A 16,460-nucleotide genomic window follows, 5' to 3' on the forward strand; every position below is an offset into this window, starting at 1 on the left:
CATTGTCTGTCACATCATTAAGTAAAAATAATGAAATAGAATTTAAAAATACATGTAATAAAACTCTCAATTAGATTCATCCCAAAAAAATTGTCAAAAATGGATTTGACTTAAAGTTTTAGGGTATGTCCGACCAAGCTAAGTCTTTATATACACTTAAAACAAAATGATATATGTACTCTCATGGAGTATAATTTCCATCATGTATACAAATTTTATTGGGTAAATAAAAAGTGAATGAATAAAAACAGTGACTCATTTTGTTATTTAAATCAATCAAAAGATGTCATCTAATAGAGAGTAAAAAGTGAGAGTAAATGTAGTATTACTCACCTATAACACTTTTACTTTTACATACTGTTTTATAATACCAATTCAAGATTTGCTAAATCAGTCAACGTTAATGAAAAACAAAATTAAACTCTTAAAAAAAAGTTTGATTAGGCTGGTCACTTCTCAAGCTACCAAATCAAATTTCCAAAAAGCGCAATCATAGTCAAGTTGGTCAGATAGTTAACTTGATAACTACAAGTTAAATTTCAAGTTGGACTTCATATGGGAGCGGTCTATTGGTCTTTTTAGTTTAAACTGATTAGTTATGAGCAACAAATTAAATTTCACTCAAAGTGCACCTTCGAGCAACAATTACGCTTTCAGTCAGTCAGCTATGAACAATGGGTTTCACACTTTCACTACCTAGAGTGCACATTTGAGTAGCGGTTGTAGGCTTTCCTCGTAAATCAAAGAAATTATTAATTACTTGATTGACTTTAGAAACAAATAACTTACTAATTACTTGATTGACTTTAAAAACAAAGAATTAATTTCACGTTTGGTCCCACGACTTTTGATGTTCTATCACTTTTGGCGCACAATTTTATTTATTTATTTTTTTTTTTTTTCAAATTTGGGACCTAACTTCGTTATTTTTATCAGTTTTGGTCCTTTCGACCAAATTGACGATGAAATGTTGGCAGATTTTATATTTTTATGGGTAAAATCGTCATTTCAATAAAACATCTTCAATATCTAAACAAAATCACTGTAAAATAATATCTATAGGTGTTTGATCAATGAGAATAATGTGAAAAACGGGCAGAAACTAGACACAAATCTATGGGATTTATAGCGTTGATGTGGCAAACTCTTATTTTTCTCTTAATATGATTTTTCTTTTGTTTAAGGATTGAAAATCTTTCCTTGGATGACGATTTTGTCCCTAAAATATAAAACATTTTGCCTTCAATTTGGCCATAAAAAACAAAACTGAAAAAATTAAAGTTGTGCACAAAAAAAATGATAAGATCTCAAAATCGTGGGAACAATAGTGAAATTAATTCACAACTGACACCTCGTACATACACTTGTTATTGAAAAACCACTCAGCCAACCACACCCATTAACCTTAGCCTCATCCTATCACTTTCATCCAATCTTAAACGTTGACCCCTTTGAACAACCCATATATACCTGGATTTACTGCACCTGGATCAATCCTGTTCCCCATCTTTATTGGTTTAAACTTCAATTCACATCCCCTCTCACTTCAATCCAGGTCCCAGGAGCAGCGCACTCTGTGCGTTGAAGAAACTTGAACTGATGTTAGAAAGATAAGATTATGTAATCTAAAATGATGACAACATTTGACTAGCCGGTCCAAAATTTTATGATGCAATCTGAGATCTGCAATGATGCAATTGTTATTTCGTGGATCAGGATTAACCTTACATTATAGACCCTGGTAAAAAGTTATGTGTCAGTTAATATATTACTCTATATATGTCTTCGTTAATAGATTATAAATTATGTGCTTATAAATAATTTTTAGACCAGGGTGTCTCCAATGTAAGGTGAACCCTAGTTCTGGTATAATTTGCCGCAATGATGCACACCAAACAAAGTTCACATTTTTATTCAAACTATATGATACACTACTTTTCTACAAAGGCGAAATTTCCTTGCCTCCAGGACACCCACCCTGGATGGCCTGAATATATATATACGATACACTACTTGTTACAACTAGTATATGTTACATATATAAAACGAAAATTAAATTCTAAGGTGCTTAGCTTGATGATTTGGGATTAGATGAAACAAGACTTGAGTTTTGCAGGGGTGCATGGTTTAGGGCTGTAGAAACCCAAAGAACAGTTTCTGGGAACCTGTTTTCTAATGAAGCTTATGGCAACCTTATTCTTGTGCTTTAAGGTTGCAGCTGGGCCCAAAGAAGCAGAAACCTTGGCACCTTCACTACTACTGCTCCTCTCCAGGGGTGGCAGCACTGGGAGGGGTTTTATGACCTTTATTATTAGAGGATTATTGGATGGTTGTTGATCTTGTTCGAAAGGAATGTAGAAAGCTTTCATGATTTCTTGCATTAGGTCCGCCTTGGAATCGAAGAGGTTGTAGGAGTTGAAGAACATCTGGAACACTTTGAAGCAAGAAAGGTGAAAAAGTTTGCATGATTTGGGCATATTATTGTAGTTGTCATCACCATCATCATCTGTCGTCATGAGTACATGTTGGAGAAATTGTTTCCTCATCTTGTCAACCATGTCGTTAACGTAGGCGATTGAATCCTCTATATGTCCTTCTGGATGTTCGTTCAAGTGTAGCAATACATAGTTCATTTTCCCAACCTCCTTTTCCTTCTGTTATCAACATCATATCATGAAGCACACATTAATTTATGCCAAAATTCAGTGACGGTAGAGCCATCAAAACGGACTAACTAAAACCAGTCAAAACTTGTCATTTGGCAGGACCAGTTAAAAAGCCCGTCAATTTTGTGGGCTATAAAATTCGAAGCCTGCCACACTTTTTTGTGTGACCGGACAAGCTAACCAGACTGGCTAAGTCTGTTTTGACCATTTTGAGAGTGTGTATTAGGTAAATCATGTATTGTAACTTTAGTTGACGAAAGATTAAGTAAACCCGCCTTAATTACCCATAGCTAACAGTTTTAAACCAACTTAGATGGTCAATAGACTCCTTTCACCCAGAGTCAAACTTGAAATCTTATAATTAACAATCAATTTGACGGTGTTACCCCCTTGCCTAACATTAATATAAAGGAAAACACACCATTTTCAACCACCCTAAAGTTGTCTGAACCCTAGGTTTCCAGTAAAGAATGGACTTACTTGATAGCTTTGGATGTCGTTCAATAAACGGGTGGCAGTCATGAGCAGCTTTGTGGCATCCTCGTAGAAAGCAGGTTTCATTTTGTGAGTAGGCAAGCTAGGAGTTAAGAAACAAGCCGCAGGAAGAAGAACAGTGTCGGCAGCAATGGATACCATGCCAGTTTCAAGATACTGTTCCATGGTGGGTCTATATCCTGTTTGGCTCCATGTACTTTCCCTCATCCATGAACCAAATGTCTCTCTCCACTGTACATTAATCAAAATATATATTGTTCATCTATCAACCAAGATATGATTTTCCTCGTGACCAAAAAAAAAAAAAAAAGAATTATAGTATGTAATTTTATTTTTTTTAAAAAAACTTACGATATCTCTAAGTTGTGCTGTTATTTTGCTTCCACGTTGAATGTAATATCTTGTTGCGATTTCTGTCACAAGATCTTCCAGGGCATCAAAGATAACCTTACTAGGGCCACGAAGATTTTCGCCATCCCATCTGATAAGACAATTAGCTATTTAGTACATCAGACTTATAAAACGTAACCTAGCACAATTAATGCGTGTTTTGTGGTGTCCGGAGGATTAATATATAGGAAAATACTACATATACTTCCATTCTATACTCTCACACTTAAAATAGTGACATAGACACTTTCACAGGGGCCCACATAGAGAAAATAATCTATGAGAGTCCGCCACATCAGAAAGTAAATTTGAGGAAAGAAGATTTGGGAGTACATATAGTAGAACTCTAATATATATTACCTTTGAACTGCATCATTTAAGAGTTGCAGGTCAGGTAAAGAACCTTCCATGTCGAAAAAGTCATCAGCTACGGTGATAACTATGGCAGCTTTCGCAGCAATCAAACGTATGATGGAATCGTGGGGCAAAGATGTGCTGGTCGCAACTGCAAAATAAGTGTACATGGTTTTCTCCCTCCCAAATCCAATATCAACAAGTCCTTTTTCCTTGGACCACCTAAATATTAACAACCAAACAGGCCCACTGTGATTAATTAAACCGCACAAAGACCAACAAATTTGATAAAATATGTAAAGAACAATGATTTAATTAACTTCAGGTTTAACCTTTTCAGCTCTTCCAGTTCATTCCTGTAAGTAGACTGTCGAAGCTCGAAGTTTTTCTCAGCAAGTTGCAGTAGCTTCTCATTTTGAAGACAGGATAACCTTAAAATATGTCCATATATTAATGTTTAAGTGACAATAATTAATTATGGTCTCGAAAAAACTAATTATACCTATAGTAGGAATCTTTCCCAATCCATAATAATGGGTTGAACTTGTTTTCGATCCACAATCTGTTGTCAAGGTGATCCATTCGTGCACTCCACGGGACACTCAATTCACGCTCAATCTACACATTTTATCAATATTTCATATATTCAACACATGATGGGACTAGAAAAGATAACAGGCATAGGTTCGAATATTAAAAAATTATACATATAAGCTAGCCCAACTTATTACCAGATTTAGCAGTTCTGGGGATACTGATAGATTATCGTCACCATCTCTGAGGGCCAGCGATTTCTGAAGTAAGTTTCTTGAGAATGACCTTGCCTCCTCCAATTCATCCTCTCCATGGAACATGAGGTCTGTGGCTCTGTAGATATTGTACAGTACGCATGTGAAATACTCGTGATTCTCTTCTAGGTGACCCACAATGTCTTCGTGTTTCAGAAACCAGCAAAGCTTCCCTGCCGCCATGCAAGAACACTAGTCAATAACATTCTCGGGAGCAACTAACCACAGTCAAGTTAGTCAGACGGTTGACCAGGTAACCATAATGTTACAACTTTGACTTTTAGCAATGAACAGTTTATTGACATTCTTAATTTGAACCGATCAGTTATATATGAACGGCATAGACTGGTTTACATCATTATCATTACAAGGTTGTGTTTACCCATCCAGACTCATGGCTGTGAGTTTCCCTTGTGACTAAAAAAACATTTGGAGATGTAACAATAAAATTCATACTTGGATTCATGTGGAATCCTTGCATTCGGAGAAGCCGGAAAGCTAGAGAGTCCTTGTGTAACTTCTCAGCTAGGCTAGTCATATCGTGAGGCAATTCCGCCGCCTTTTGTTGGTTCCTGGTAAATAAAGTAAAACTGCCGTCACTATAGTTGGAGGGTTAGTTATGTGAAATAAATTATAGTTTTAGTAACCTAGTATGAGGAATTAGGTGACATTATTATATTATATATACCTATAGATCTGCGAAAGAGTTTGCGCAATTTCTTGGCTAAAATGCTCAGCCAACCCCAGCCTTTGGATGTGATCTATCACGCAAAGCTTTATTAGCTCTTCGTCCATGGGGTACCTTGCCGCCACTGTTTAAGGGAATTATTAAATATTAAATATTATATCAAATGATAAATATATAAGTATATAGGAAAACGACGTTGATCTGCACCTGTACTTTTGGCACTCATACAAACTAAAAAATTATTTCTACAGTAACTTAAAATCTTACCTGTACGTTTAGTTTAATTCTTTGAGAATCGTACTGAGCGTATTATAAATATTACAGGTTTTGTAACATTATTTTTCACGTTTCATTTTAAATAGGACTAAATAGGACGTAAAGATAGAAAAGTGCTACTTTTTACCAATGTTGAAAAAATCGTTAGGCGCCTGGGACTGCCTAGGGGCCTAGAACGCTTAGACGGGCACCTAAAACGCCTAGTGTCCAGATGCGATTTTTGCAACACTGCTTTTTACAGAACATCATTGTACCAATGCTATGTCCATCAATCGTTGTCTGACCAAGATGGGGTTGTCGTGCTTGTGAGCCAAACAACACAATTGTACGAGAAATTGAAATTTAATTAATACTCCGTATAAGTTTTGCTCACCTCCATTGGGGTAGTTTTGAACAAGAGAGTTAAGATATTTTAGAGACTTTGCATTTGCAGTAGTCATGAAAAGGTGTGCGGTGGCAGATGGTGATTGAAAAAACGACCCGTCACCATGATATAAGTGTTCATATATTTTTTCTTGATCATCAAGAATTGCACTCGGAAAACACTCCAAATACGCAAATATTGGAGAATAATGCCCCCACTCATCCACAAGCTTTTCTCTGCAAAATTTCATCCTTACGTCACGTCATCATCAAGTAAAGCGTGTAGGGTTACAAATTTTATATTTATGGTTAAATTACGGGTAAATTGATCAAATTGATAAGATGAGATTATGTTACGTGTACGGATTGTTATTATAATTCTAAATTAGGAAAGTTACCTTTCAAACATTTGCTTCCTCTTGATGAAAAGGTTTGAAAGCAAAGTGCCTGCTGGTTGATTGAGAAACGTAAGGTGCAGGCCGGTGGCTTGTGCTAGGTCAATCATCGCTGGGAAAACGACGGTGAACCAACGTGGAAGCCGACCAGCATTCTCAGTTAGGACCATATCAACATGTGCATGAAAACACGCCAAACCTAAAAGTGAGGAAACATTAAAATCGTCAAGGATAAATTACTTGCTTATTATAGGAAACAATAAAGAGTTTGTCCCGTGTCATAATTGGGTTTTCTATATAAGGAGTTTTAAACTCCGAACCTCTCTTAATTAAGGAATGAGAGTGCTCAGTTTCAAGTTAAGTTTGACTCCTAGTGGGAAATGCCCTATTGACCATCTTAATTTGCGTGAAATAGTTATGAGCAACCTAGAACCTTTACTGGATCAGAATGAGAGATTTATCCAGTGCAAACTTTCCGGTAGTGGTTGCGGGTTTTTCTGGCTTATTATTGTAGACTCTTCCATTATAGCTGGATTATTATTGTACTTGATCATCAATTACTATATTATAGAAAGCTGGATAAATTGAAGTTACCTTTGCTAATGTTGTGTTCACCAACATTCCATTTCTTGAGGGCAACCAAACACGCAAGAGTTGCAGGGAGAGCATGAATGGTGGGGATCCCATCCTCGCCATTGTAATCCCCCCAAAACCCTTGTTCATTCTGGTTATCAAGCACCCAGTTGAGGCAACTCTGGAACAACGGACGGTCAGGATTACTGGGGTCAGGGATCATGGCTAGCCAAGCTGTATCATAAGGAGACGGTGCAACGAGATGATGAGAGCTCTGGGTCGAGAAAACTTGTTTCTTGATCTCATTGACCAGAGACTGAATGCAGGCTAGTGATGAAGAGGTTTCCATGAGTTAGAAACTGGAAATAGTTTCACAATTATTTCTTTTAGGCTTGTGAGTATGCAGTGTGCATTGTCATGTCGCAAACTGTACTTACTATTTATAGAAATTAATGAAGGTGGGGGTTTGGGTGGGGGGTAGGGGGTAGGGGGGAGGACCATTATTGATAATTAATTTTTTGTGCGTATAGTGTATAGATAATATAATTGTGGCAGGGAAAAATTGTGTATATAAAATACGGAGTATGTAGTATGCAGCCACAAAGAAAAGAAAATCAGAATATGTATGTAGTCAAGTACGCGTATGCGAAGTTGTTATACCATGGACCAGGGATTTAGAGTTCATCTTACAAGGTAGATTATGATATTAAATTGTGTATTTTTAGTATTGAAATTGTGAAGTTCTAGAATATAAATTGTATTTTTATGTTTTAAAAATTTGTTAATACATTAAATTTTTAAAAAGTAAATTGTAAACATTTAATATATAATTTTCGACGTACGCACCGATTTCACGTTTTGCGTATTTGACTATGCAAATCCATGCAAATAAAAATTTGATTTCCCTACTGCAGAGACCCGTCAATTCCCTTGTGGAAATAATAATAATAATAATAATAATAATAATAATAATAATAGCAAAGTACTATGTTGTAGGATGACATTTCACTTACCATTCTAAATGAATGGTCATAAGTTTGAATTTCGATGGTATGGGTTTAGATTCTTCGAGCAAAAAATAATTGAGAAAGTAGAATCATGAGTATTTAAAAAAAAAAAAATAATAATAATAATAATAATAATCATAATAATAATAATAATAATAATAATAATAATAATAATAATAATAATATTATGATTATTATTATAGGAAATTTCAATTTTGGTCATATGATTATTGGAGTCTTGTTAATTTCAGTCCTTGACTTTTAAAAAGTGTCAATTTAGTACCTTAACTATGCAATTTTTGTTAATTTTAGTCACTCCGGTCAAATTGTCGGCCAAATTTCGCCGGAAAATTTTAATTGTTAAAATAATGAGGGTATTTTGATCATTTCACATCTCTTTTCTTCTTCTCAGGCGAGTCCATCCCTTCCTCTCCCGTTTCCGGTGAATGCAATGTACTAAGATGATGGGGAAAGGAGGCTTGATGATATTAAAGATAGGGTTTAGAGGGAGAAAGAACGCCGGAAACGGGAGAGAAAGAGATGGATTCACCGGAGAAGAAGAAAAGGGGCATGAAATGACCAAAATAATCTCATTATTTTAACTATTAAATTTTTCCGGTGAAATTTGACCGACAATGTGGCCGAAGTGACTAAAATTAACAAAAATTGCATAGTTAAGGTACTAAATTGACACTTTTGAAAGTTAGGGACTGAAATTAACAAGACCCCCATAGTCATATGACCAAAATTGAAATTTCCTCTTATTAAAATTTGGCTCCATACTTAATATTATGTAAATATATATATATCTGAATTTTAATTTTCTTGTTTAAGCCCGTTAACTATATATAGATAACTTAAGTTGATTTACCTCATTGTGATCTTTTAGAGTAGTTATGCTGTGCAACCGTATGCACCATGCATGGTGTACACGGTTGCAAAAACGACGTCGTTTTGACGTTCAACTTTAAAAAAATAATAATAAAAAATTCAGTTTCGATTGTCGTTAACGGCGTTATGTTGTGCATAATTTGAACTATTACATCCATAACTTCATAATTATACATTCATAATTTCATAACTATACATTTATAATGTGAAATTATAAAATTATGAACATATGTTTACATAACTAGCGACAATCAAAAATGATTTTTTAAAAGTAAAATGACGTCATTTTTTGCACATAATTTTTAGTTATAATCACAGACAAATTTCACTTAAAATGTATTTTCCCGTAAATCAAACACATCATAAAATTCATTAAAACCAAAACATATAATCACGTATCACGTGGAGAGGAGAAAAAACAACCCTGTACTGTTATGACTTATGAGTAGAACGATCACAATCATTTTTTTTTTTTTTTTAATATCCTTAGGCCTTAGCCTATGGAACTGTTCTCCATCTCTATTTATTTTTGTGGTCCTCTCCTCGTACAATACCATCTCCTTTTTGTTCTTCTTTCGTATAGAAAAGTAGGGAGGAAACCTTTTATGTTTATTTTATTTTTAAATTCTATTTTGGGAAATGCATGAAGACGCCGACAGAAGCTAATTAACAAAATAGCATGCAAACTTGTAAACGTGGTCCGTATATCAACAGAAAACTGTTTTCTGTTTTTTAATTTTTCAATTTTAATAATTTTTTGTTTTTCATTCTTTATTTTCTGTTTAGAAAACTTGTTTACTAACAAAAACTGTTCTCTGTTTCCTGTTTTTTAATTTTTCAGTTTTCACCTAAAATTTACTTTGAATTCTAATGTATATTAGATTTCAAGATCCGATATCTAGACCGAACTTGTATTATGATGTAACATAATTACAAATATTTGAACTAATAATCTATTGAGTTCAATCAAAATCTAAAACATTATATAGAGTTTAATTCTTAATTTTGATAATGTAAATAATGTCTAACTTTAAAGTGTAAGCAAATAAATTATGTTTAAATACGTAAAGTAAGTAGAAAAGATAAAAGATAGTGATAATTAAAATAAAATTATAATGAATGTAGTCATAGTAATGTAGTTATAGTGACATATAACTAAATAGATGATAGATAATTCTGTTTTCCATTTCGAAAACAGTTTTTAAGTGTGTTCCAGTTTTTCAGAAATTATTTTCAGTTTTCAAAATGAAAAACTGTGTTAGTAAACATATTTTCTGTTTTCTATTTTTCAGTTTCCTGAAAATTTCCAAAATTTCTGGTTAGTAAACGGCCAAAAACGTTTTTATATTTCTTTCTCTTAAACATTTATAAGAACTCTATAAAATATTTCAACGTCAATTTTATAATTTTAAAAAATAAAAAATGTATTTCTTAAATAGAAACTAATAACCATTCTACCTCCAAACATTATTACATGGACCATTATCCATACAGATGTATGGACCATAAATTAAAAGTACATTTTTAATATATTAAAAGTATATTATTTTATATACTACTATGTATTAAATGATGTACATTTAGTACAAAAATAATGTACTTTTAATATATTAAAAATGTACTTTGTATTCATGGTCCACACAACTATGTGAACATGGTCCACACGATAATTTGCCTTCTACTTCTACCTTGGAGCCCTTCTTTGGAGATAGAACGGCCAGATTTGGCCCAACCCTGCGACCTATCGGGTGAGCTTTGACCCGGTCTTGTAGCCCACAATGAAATTAGTTAAATTGGTTGGATTCCTCTTGTATATATTGTACTCCGTAATTATTTAGTTATTACAAATCATGTTCAATTCCTAAAATATTCTTGTAACCGTCATTACACTTATCCACTCAATACTAATACAATTCTTCTTGTTTGCCATTTTTATTCCTTTAATTTATGCGAGTTTAGTTGATCCGTTTAGAGTCTATGTCAATTAGTTCAATCAATATTTATACATATTTAAAGAAAAAATATATATTGTAACTGTAGTTAACAATTTTTGTGCATGTAAATAAATTAAAGGCACATAACATATTAACTACTAACACATAAAATGGTAATTACATATACATAATTTGTTAACTGCAGATACTGAATATGTTAATTGTAGACATATAATATGTTAACAATATATTATGTGTATACAATTAACATATATATTCTATACCTGTAGTTAACATTTTATGTGCATGTAGTTACCATTTTATGTGTTTGTAGTTAACATATTATGTCAATTTATTGATAGACACTAAAACGGTTAACTATAGATACAAAATATGTCAATTGCATACACATAATTTAAAAGTTATTTTGGATCAAGATCCATAATACAAGATAGACCTTAATCTATGGTATAATTCGCCAGGAAAGATGATATATTGCAGTACTTTGTTTTGTTTTGTTTTGTTTTTTTTTTTGTTTTTGTTTTTGTTTTTGTTTTTTGTTTTTTTTTTTTTTTTTTTGGATCTCACACCAACAACATAACCCAACGGGTGAGTACAATCACAATGCACGCACCCAGAGTTGTGAACTTGTGACCGGCTTTTCTTTTTATTTATTTTTGTTTTTTTTTTCTTATCTTTCTTAGATGACATAAAAAACTTGAGCTAAAAACTTTATAATTGGGGATTGTTCTTAGCTAATATTGGACATTATTCGTGATTCGTGGTTAGTTATTTTGGTTTCACACTATTACAAATTATAAAATATGTTCAATTTTTTTAGATTTCACATACTTACATGACATTATTTGATTGATTCATTTTATATTTGATTATTGTACATATAGATTTTTTTTTTTTTAACTTTTTTGTGAGGTTGCGCAATTCATGGTAGCTAATGAAGAAAAATAATTTATTGTCAGGTCAAGAGCTAAATATTAGAAGGTAAAATTAAGAAACTTTGCATTATTCTTTTCCTAAACATTTTAACTAATACTTTGAATGTTGAAGTAAGTAACCTTAACTTGCATTATGCTTGTCTAATAACTAGAACCACTTCAAATTTTTTTTTTTTTTTTTAAGTTTAAGATATATTTTGGAACTTTTAACAATAGATGACCCTTAAAAACACATACACATCAGGGGACCAAAATGATATGCTTTTTAAGGACAAAAAGGATGTTTTTCATAACGTAAAGAATTTTTTTTTTTTTAAACAAAAAACAAAAGAAAGGCAAAAATTTGTGATAGGATCCGTGAGACGGGTTTGGGTAAGATGAAATGTAATACTTATACTAGTAAATGGGATACTAAATTAAGAATAAAATGTTTATTACTTATATGGGATAATGTAATACTTTTGAAGCAAAATGTAATGCTTTTGAAGCAAAATGCAATACTTTTATAAGTGCAATATTATTTATAAGGGAAAATATAATAATTTTGATGAAAAAATTAATACTTTTACATCAAAATACAAAAATATTACATTTGTTCTCAAAAGTATTACGTTTTTCCTTATAAGTTATAAACATTTTATTCCTGATTTAGTATTACATTCGTATATTAATCTAACCCGACCTTTTTCACAAATAAGGATACGATATCACATAAGTGTGACCCATTATAGAATATCTTCTCATCATTTCTATTTGGTAGATTTTTCAGTCAATTGTTAGTATTGACCGACACTAAATTTGTGGCTTTCCGCTGTTTGAATGTTTGAATAGCAGGATTATAATTAAACACTTTGGCCCTGTTTGGAAATTAGCCTATAAATCAATTTTGGCTTATTTGACCACTATTAATTGTTTGATTTAGTTAAAATATCAATATAAATGTTTGGTTAATTAGCTTTTTGCAACTTCAAAAGACTAAAATTCAAAAAGCTACTACAAGCAACTTTTTCAATTAGCTTTTTGAGAAAAGAAATTATATCAAACAGCTATCAGCTAACAGCTAATTTACCAAACACTTTTTTACAATAAGCTAATGTTATCAACTATTTATACCCTCAAATTAACACACTTTATCTTTTCAGGAATTTTAATTTATTGAGGTGGGCAGCTGCTATTATGCTTTAGAGCATCCGCATCAGTTGGGGAGAATAGGGGATAATGTAAGAGTGATTAGGATAGAGAAAATGGGAGGAGAAAGAAAAAAAGAAAAAAAAAAGAAAAAGAAAAATTAAATAAAAATAATAGTATTTTAATTACTGTCAGGCGCGCCTGACGCGCCAGCTGGGCGCAGAGGTGACAGCCACGCATGGCTGTCACACATGGTTAAAATTAATGGTAGGTCTCACATTTCTGAAATCTCCCCACATTTACAGAAGTATCCCATTTTTCTCTTTCTTCCTTTTCTCTTTTTCACATGGCATTAATTATACATTTGTGTGATTGCTCTTAGTATCATCGTTCGTTCTTTAATTTCATTGTACAGTTTACGTCAGCGGCATAATGTTGTTGTATGCGAACAGACCGACGTCATTGTATATTAACTACCATTATTTTGGCAGTATATTATATTTGTGGGGCAAAAAGTCTTAATTGCCCACACAACATGTTATACTAATTGCTACAGTCCTGGCGGCATTTCCATACGATGTTATACCAATTGTTAAAGTATAGAATTTGGTTCCTCAAAAATTATTTCTGTCACTAAATATTACTTAATAAAGTGATTGATTTAATATTTCAATAACTAAATCTGCTACTTTATAATAAGTGAAGGACTAAATCTATATCATAAATACCAGGACTATGTGGTCCAATGGTACCCGGGTTGGACTTCCATTTGGAAGATTATGAGTTCGAGCCTCAGTGGAGGCGTTATTGGTTCTTTGTGTTTCAGTAGGTTGAGAAAGTATATGAACAGATACTACAATGTAATAGAGCCAGTAACTTTCAAAAAAAAAAAAAAAAATCTATATCATAAATAATTGATGAGTTAAATTTATACTAAGGGACTAAAAGTATTATTTTTCTTAAATTATGTCAAGTTATTATGTACGAGTCGTCAAGTTGAGATTCATTTTTCCACTCATCAGTATCTTGACCCCAAGTTTCTACTACCCTATTAAGTTGGAACTAGAAGATAATTAATATTATTTTCATTGTTACTTGATGTTATGTTTTTAATTTTAGCTATTAAACATGTTTGGACCCTAACTTAGAAACCAGTTCGACTGTATAGACTCCCAATCTTATTCTTAAAATTTTATTTTCTGATGTGGCGGATACTGATAAGTTAATTTTATTTATTTATTTATTTTATGTGAGTCTCAATATAAATGTATATATCAAGATTTAGACAAGTCCTACGGTACCTTATATCACATAGTACACCACACAATACATCCTATATGATATGGTACAAATCTCTGTTAAAAATTTCTAATTAAAGTCTAATAATCATATATATTAATGGGGTAATTCTATTTACACCACCTATTTTACTATTTGCACCACCTACTTAGTAGGTCAAATAGCTTTATAGGTGGTGTAAATGTCAGCATTAAATATGGTCAAAGATTTTTATTTATTTATTTATTTTAATTAAAAAAAAAAAAAAAAAAAAAAACAACTCCATCTAGTCACCTTCTCCGGTGAGAAGGCAGGGACTGCCTTCTCACCGGAGAAGGCAACCCAATGGGTAAAAAAAAAAAAAAAGATCCGTCACCTTCTCCGGTGAGAAGGCGATGGACTGCCTTCTCACCGAAGAAGGCAAATGGGTTGTCTTCTCCGGCGAGAAGGCGACCCACTGTGTGGGCTGCCTTCTCCGGCGAGAAGGCAACCCACTGGGCTGCCTTCTCACCGGAGAAGGCAGTCCAGTTGCCTTCTCCGGTGAGAAGGCAGTCCGTCGCCTTCTCACCGGAGAAGGCGATGGTGTATTCTTGGTTTTTTTTTTTTTTTTTTTTTTTTAAGAATTAAATTTTGAACTCATAAATGCAGTTTTAATAGGGTGGTGCAAATAGCATTTTGACCACCCATTAGGCTATTTGCACCACCCATATATTTATTACAATTTACCACCTTTTTACATTTTCAATGATACTTTATACCATATTTGGTCAAAGGGGGTGCAAATAGCAACACCCATATTAATGATAGAATTAACTAATGCGGAAGTCGGAATTAACTAAGACAAATCAATGAAAGGAATAGAATATAAAAATAATGTACGGATCGGAGCTTGAAAGAAACAAATTGCCTAGATATTGTATTAATTGCTCAAAGACTACAAAGTATGTTGTAACAAGATAAGTTGTGTCTAATGGGAACAAAATGCCTAATATATTTTATACTTTGCCTCCTCTCATAAGCGTCTCGTGCTAAACAGGCGCTCTGCTTTTAGCGGGTGGTTATGGTCTTCTCTTGACCAAGCCCTTGACCGCCTCGACTGGGCCTATAGACCTCACTGACATGACCTTTTGGGTCTGGATCGGCTAGTTCGAGGCCAGCCTTGTAATTAATTTCAGGGTCCCGAAACCAACTACGAGGTAGGCCTTGGGCTCTTGAGACTGACTACGGAGTTGGCCTATCTCGGGTCGACTTGACTCGCTTCTTCAGATTGATTTGTCCCAAACTCGTCTTTAATATATTTATCATATATGTATCATCTAGATTAATATAATGGATTTCTTTTAATTAACTTAACCTAAAATCATTTGTGATTTTTCTTTTTAAATTTTCATATCAAAATTATGTCCCGGTACATTTTCTTTATATTATTTATAGCCGTAAATATATTTAAAAGTTGTATTATTGAGCCGCTAAAACATATATAGACACCAACAGCATTATCGGATCATTAATTCGCACGGTTTAATCAATAGTTGTTTGAGTGTGGATGGATAGAGGCCTGTTGACTGTTGACCTCGTGTAACACGAAATGCTCTTAATTTCCAGCGGAAACCGATAAAAGAGACTTTTTGAACGTTGAAAAAGGAAACCAACAACGTCGTTGTCAATTTGCACAGTAGTACGTATAAAATTATCGTGGACCAGTATCAACTTTGCTAGGTGAACTTTGGTTTAAAATTTTTCTCTTTATTGTTTTTCAATTTTTTTTTTTTTTTTTTTTACCAGGACTATGTGGTCTAATGGTACCCGGGTTGGACTTCCATTTGGAAGGTTGTAAGTTTGAGCCTCAGTGAAGGTGTTATTAGCTCTCTGTGTTTCAGTATGTTGAGAAAGTATATGAACAGATACTACAATGTAATAGAGCTAGTAGCTTTCAATTTTATTTATTTTTTTTTGTACGAATAGAACTAAAGTATAAAACAAAAATACATTATTAAAAATGTAATAAAAATAATACTTATATTGATATATTGGGAGCGGGTCTGAAACAAACCGACCTAAGATAAGGAAGCGAGGCAACCCGATCTGACCCAGAGTTGGCCCCTCACCAGGCCTCATGGCCTCAAGGGCCAAGCTTGGTACCCGACACCTTGGGATCCAGGACCAAGCCCGGTGCTCGGCGCCTTTGGGGTCCAAGGTCGGCCGAGGCCGAGCTCTAGGCCCAACCTCCGTCGTCCATGGTGGCTAATGAGTAGGTATTGAGGAGGTGCATGCATTC

General features: G+C 33.4%; 1 protein-coding gene across 2 annotated transcripts; it reads right to left on the bottom strand.

Moving 5' to 3' along the window:
* Positions 1-2,001: 2,001 nt before the first annotated feature.
* Positions 2,002-7,404, bottom strand: LOC109158612 ((E,E)-geranyllinalool synthase). 2 transcript variants are annotated; one of them, XM_019306496.1, is made up of 13 exons: positions 7,010-7,404; positions 6,419-6,614; positions 6,230-6,257; positions 6,031-6,151; positions 5,382-5,505; positions 5,150-5,265; positions 4,637-4,866; positions 4,408-4,523; positions 4,238-4,336; positions 3,912-4,127; positions 3,513-3,642; positions 3,147-3,392; positions 2,002-2,654 (listed from the first exon to the last, which is right to left on the bottom strand). In XM_019306496.1, the coding sequence occupies exons 1-13, from the start codon at positions 7,335-7,337 to the stop codon at positions 2,088-2,090; spliced, it is 2,517 nt and encodes an 838-aa protein (XP_019162041.1). In that variant the 5' UTR covers positions 7,338-7,404; the 3' UTR covers positions 2,002-2,087. The 2 variants fall into 2 exon arrangements, with proteins under 2 accessions (XP_019162041.1, XP_019162040.1); XM_019306495.1 differs by having other exon boundaries at positions 6,031-6,257.
* Positions 7,405-16,460: the final 9,056 nt, after the last annotated feature.

Source organism: Ipomoea nil, unplaced genomic scaffold (genome assembly GCF_001879475.1).
Source record: "Ipomoea nil cultivar Tokyo-kokei standard unplaced genomic scaffold, Asagao_1.1 scaffold2826, whole genome shotgun sequence".
In the NCBI taxonomy this organism is placed as follows: Eukaryota; Viridiplantae; Streptophyta; class Magnoliopsida; order Solanales; family Convolvulaceae; genus Ipomoea; species Ipomoea nil.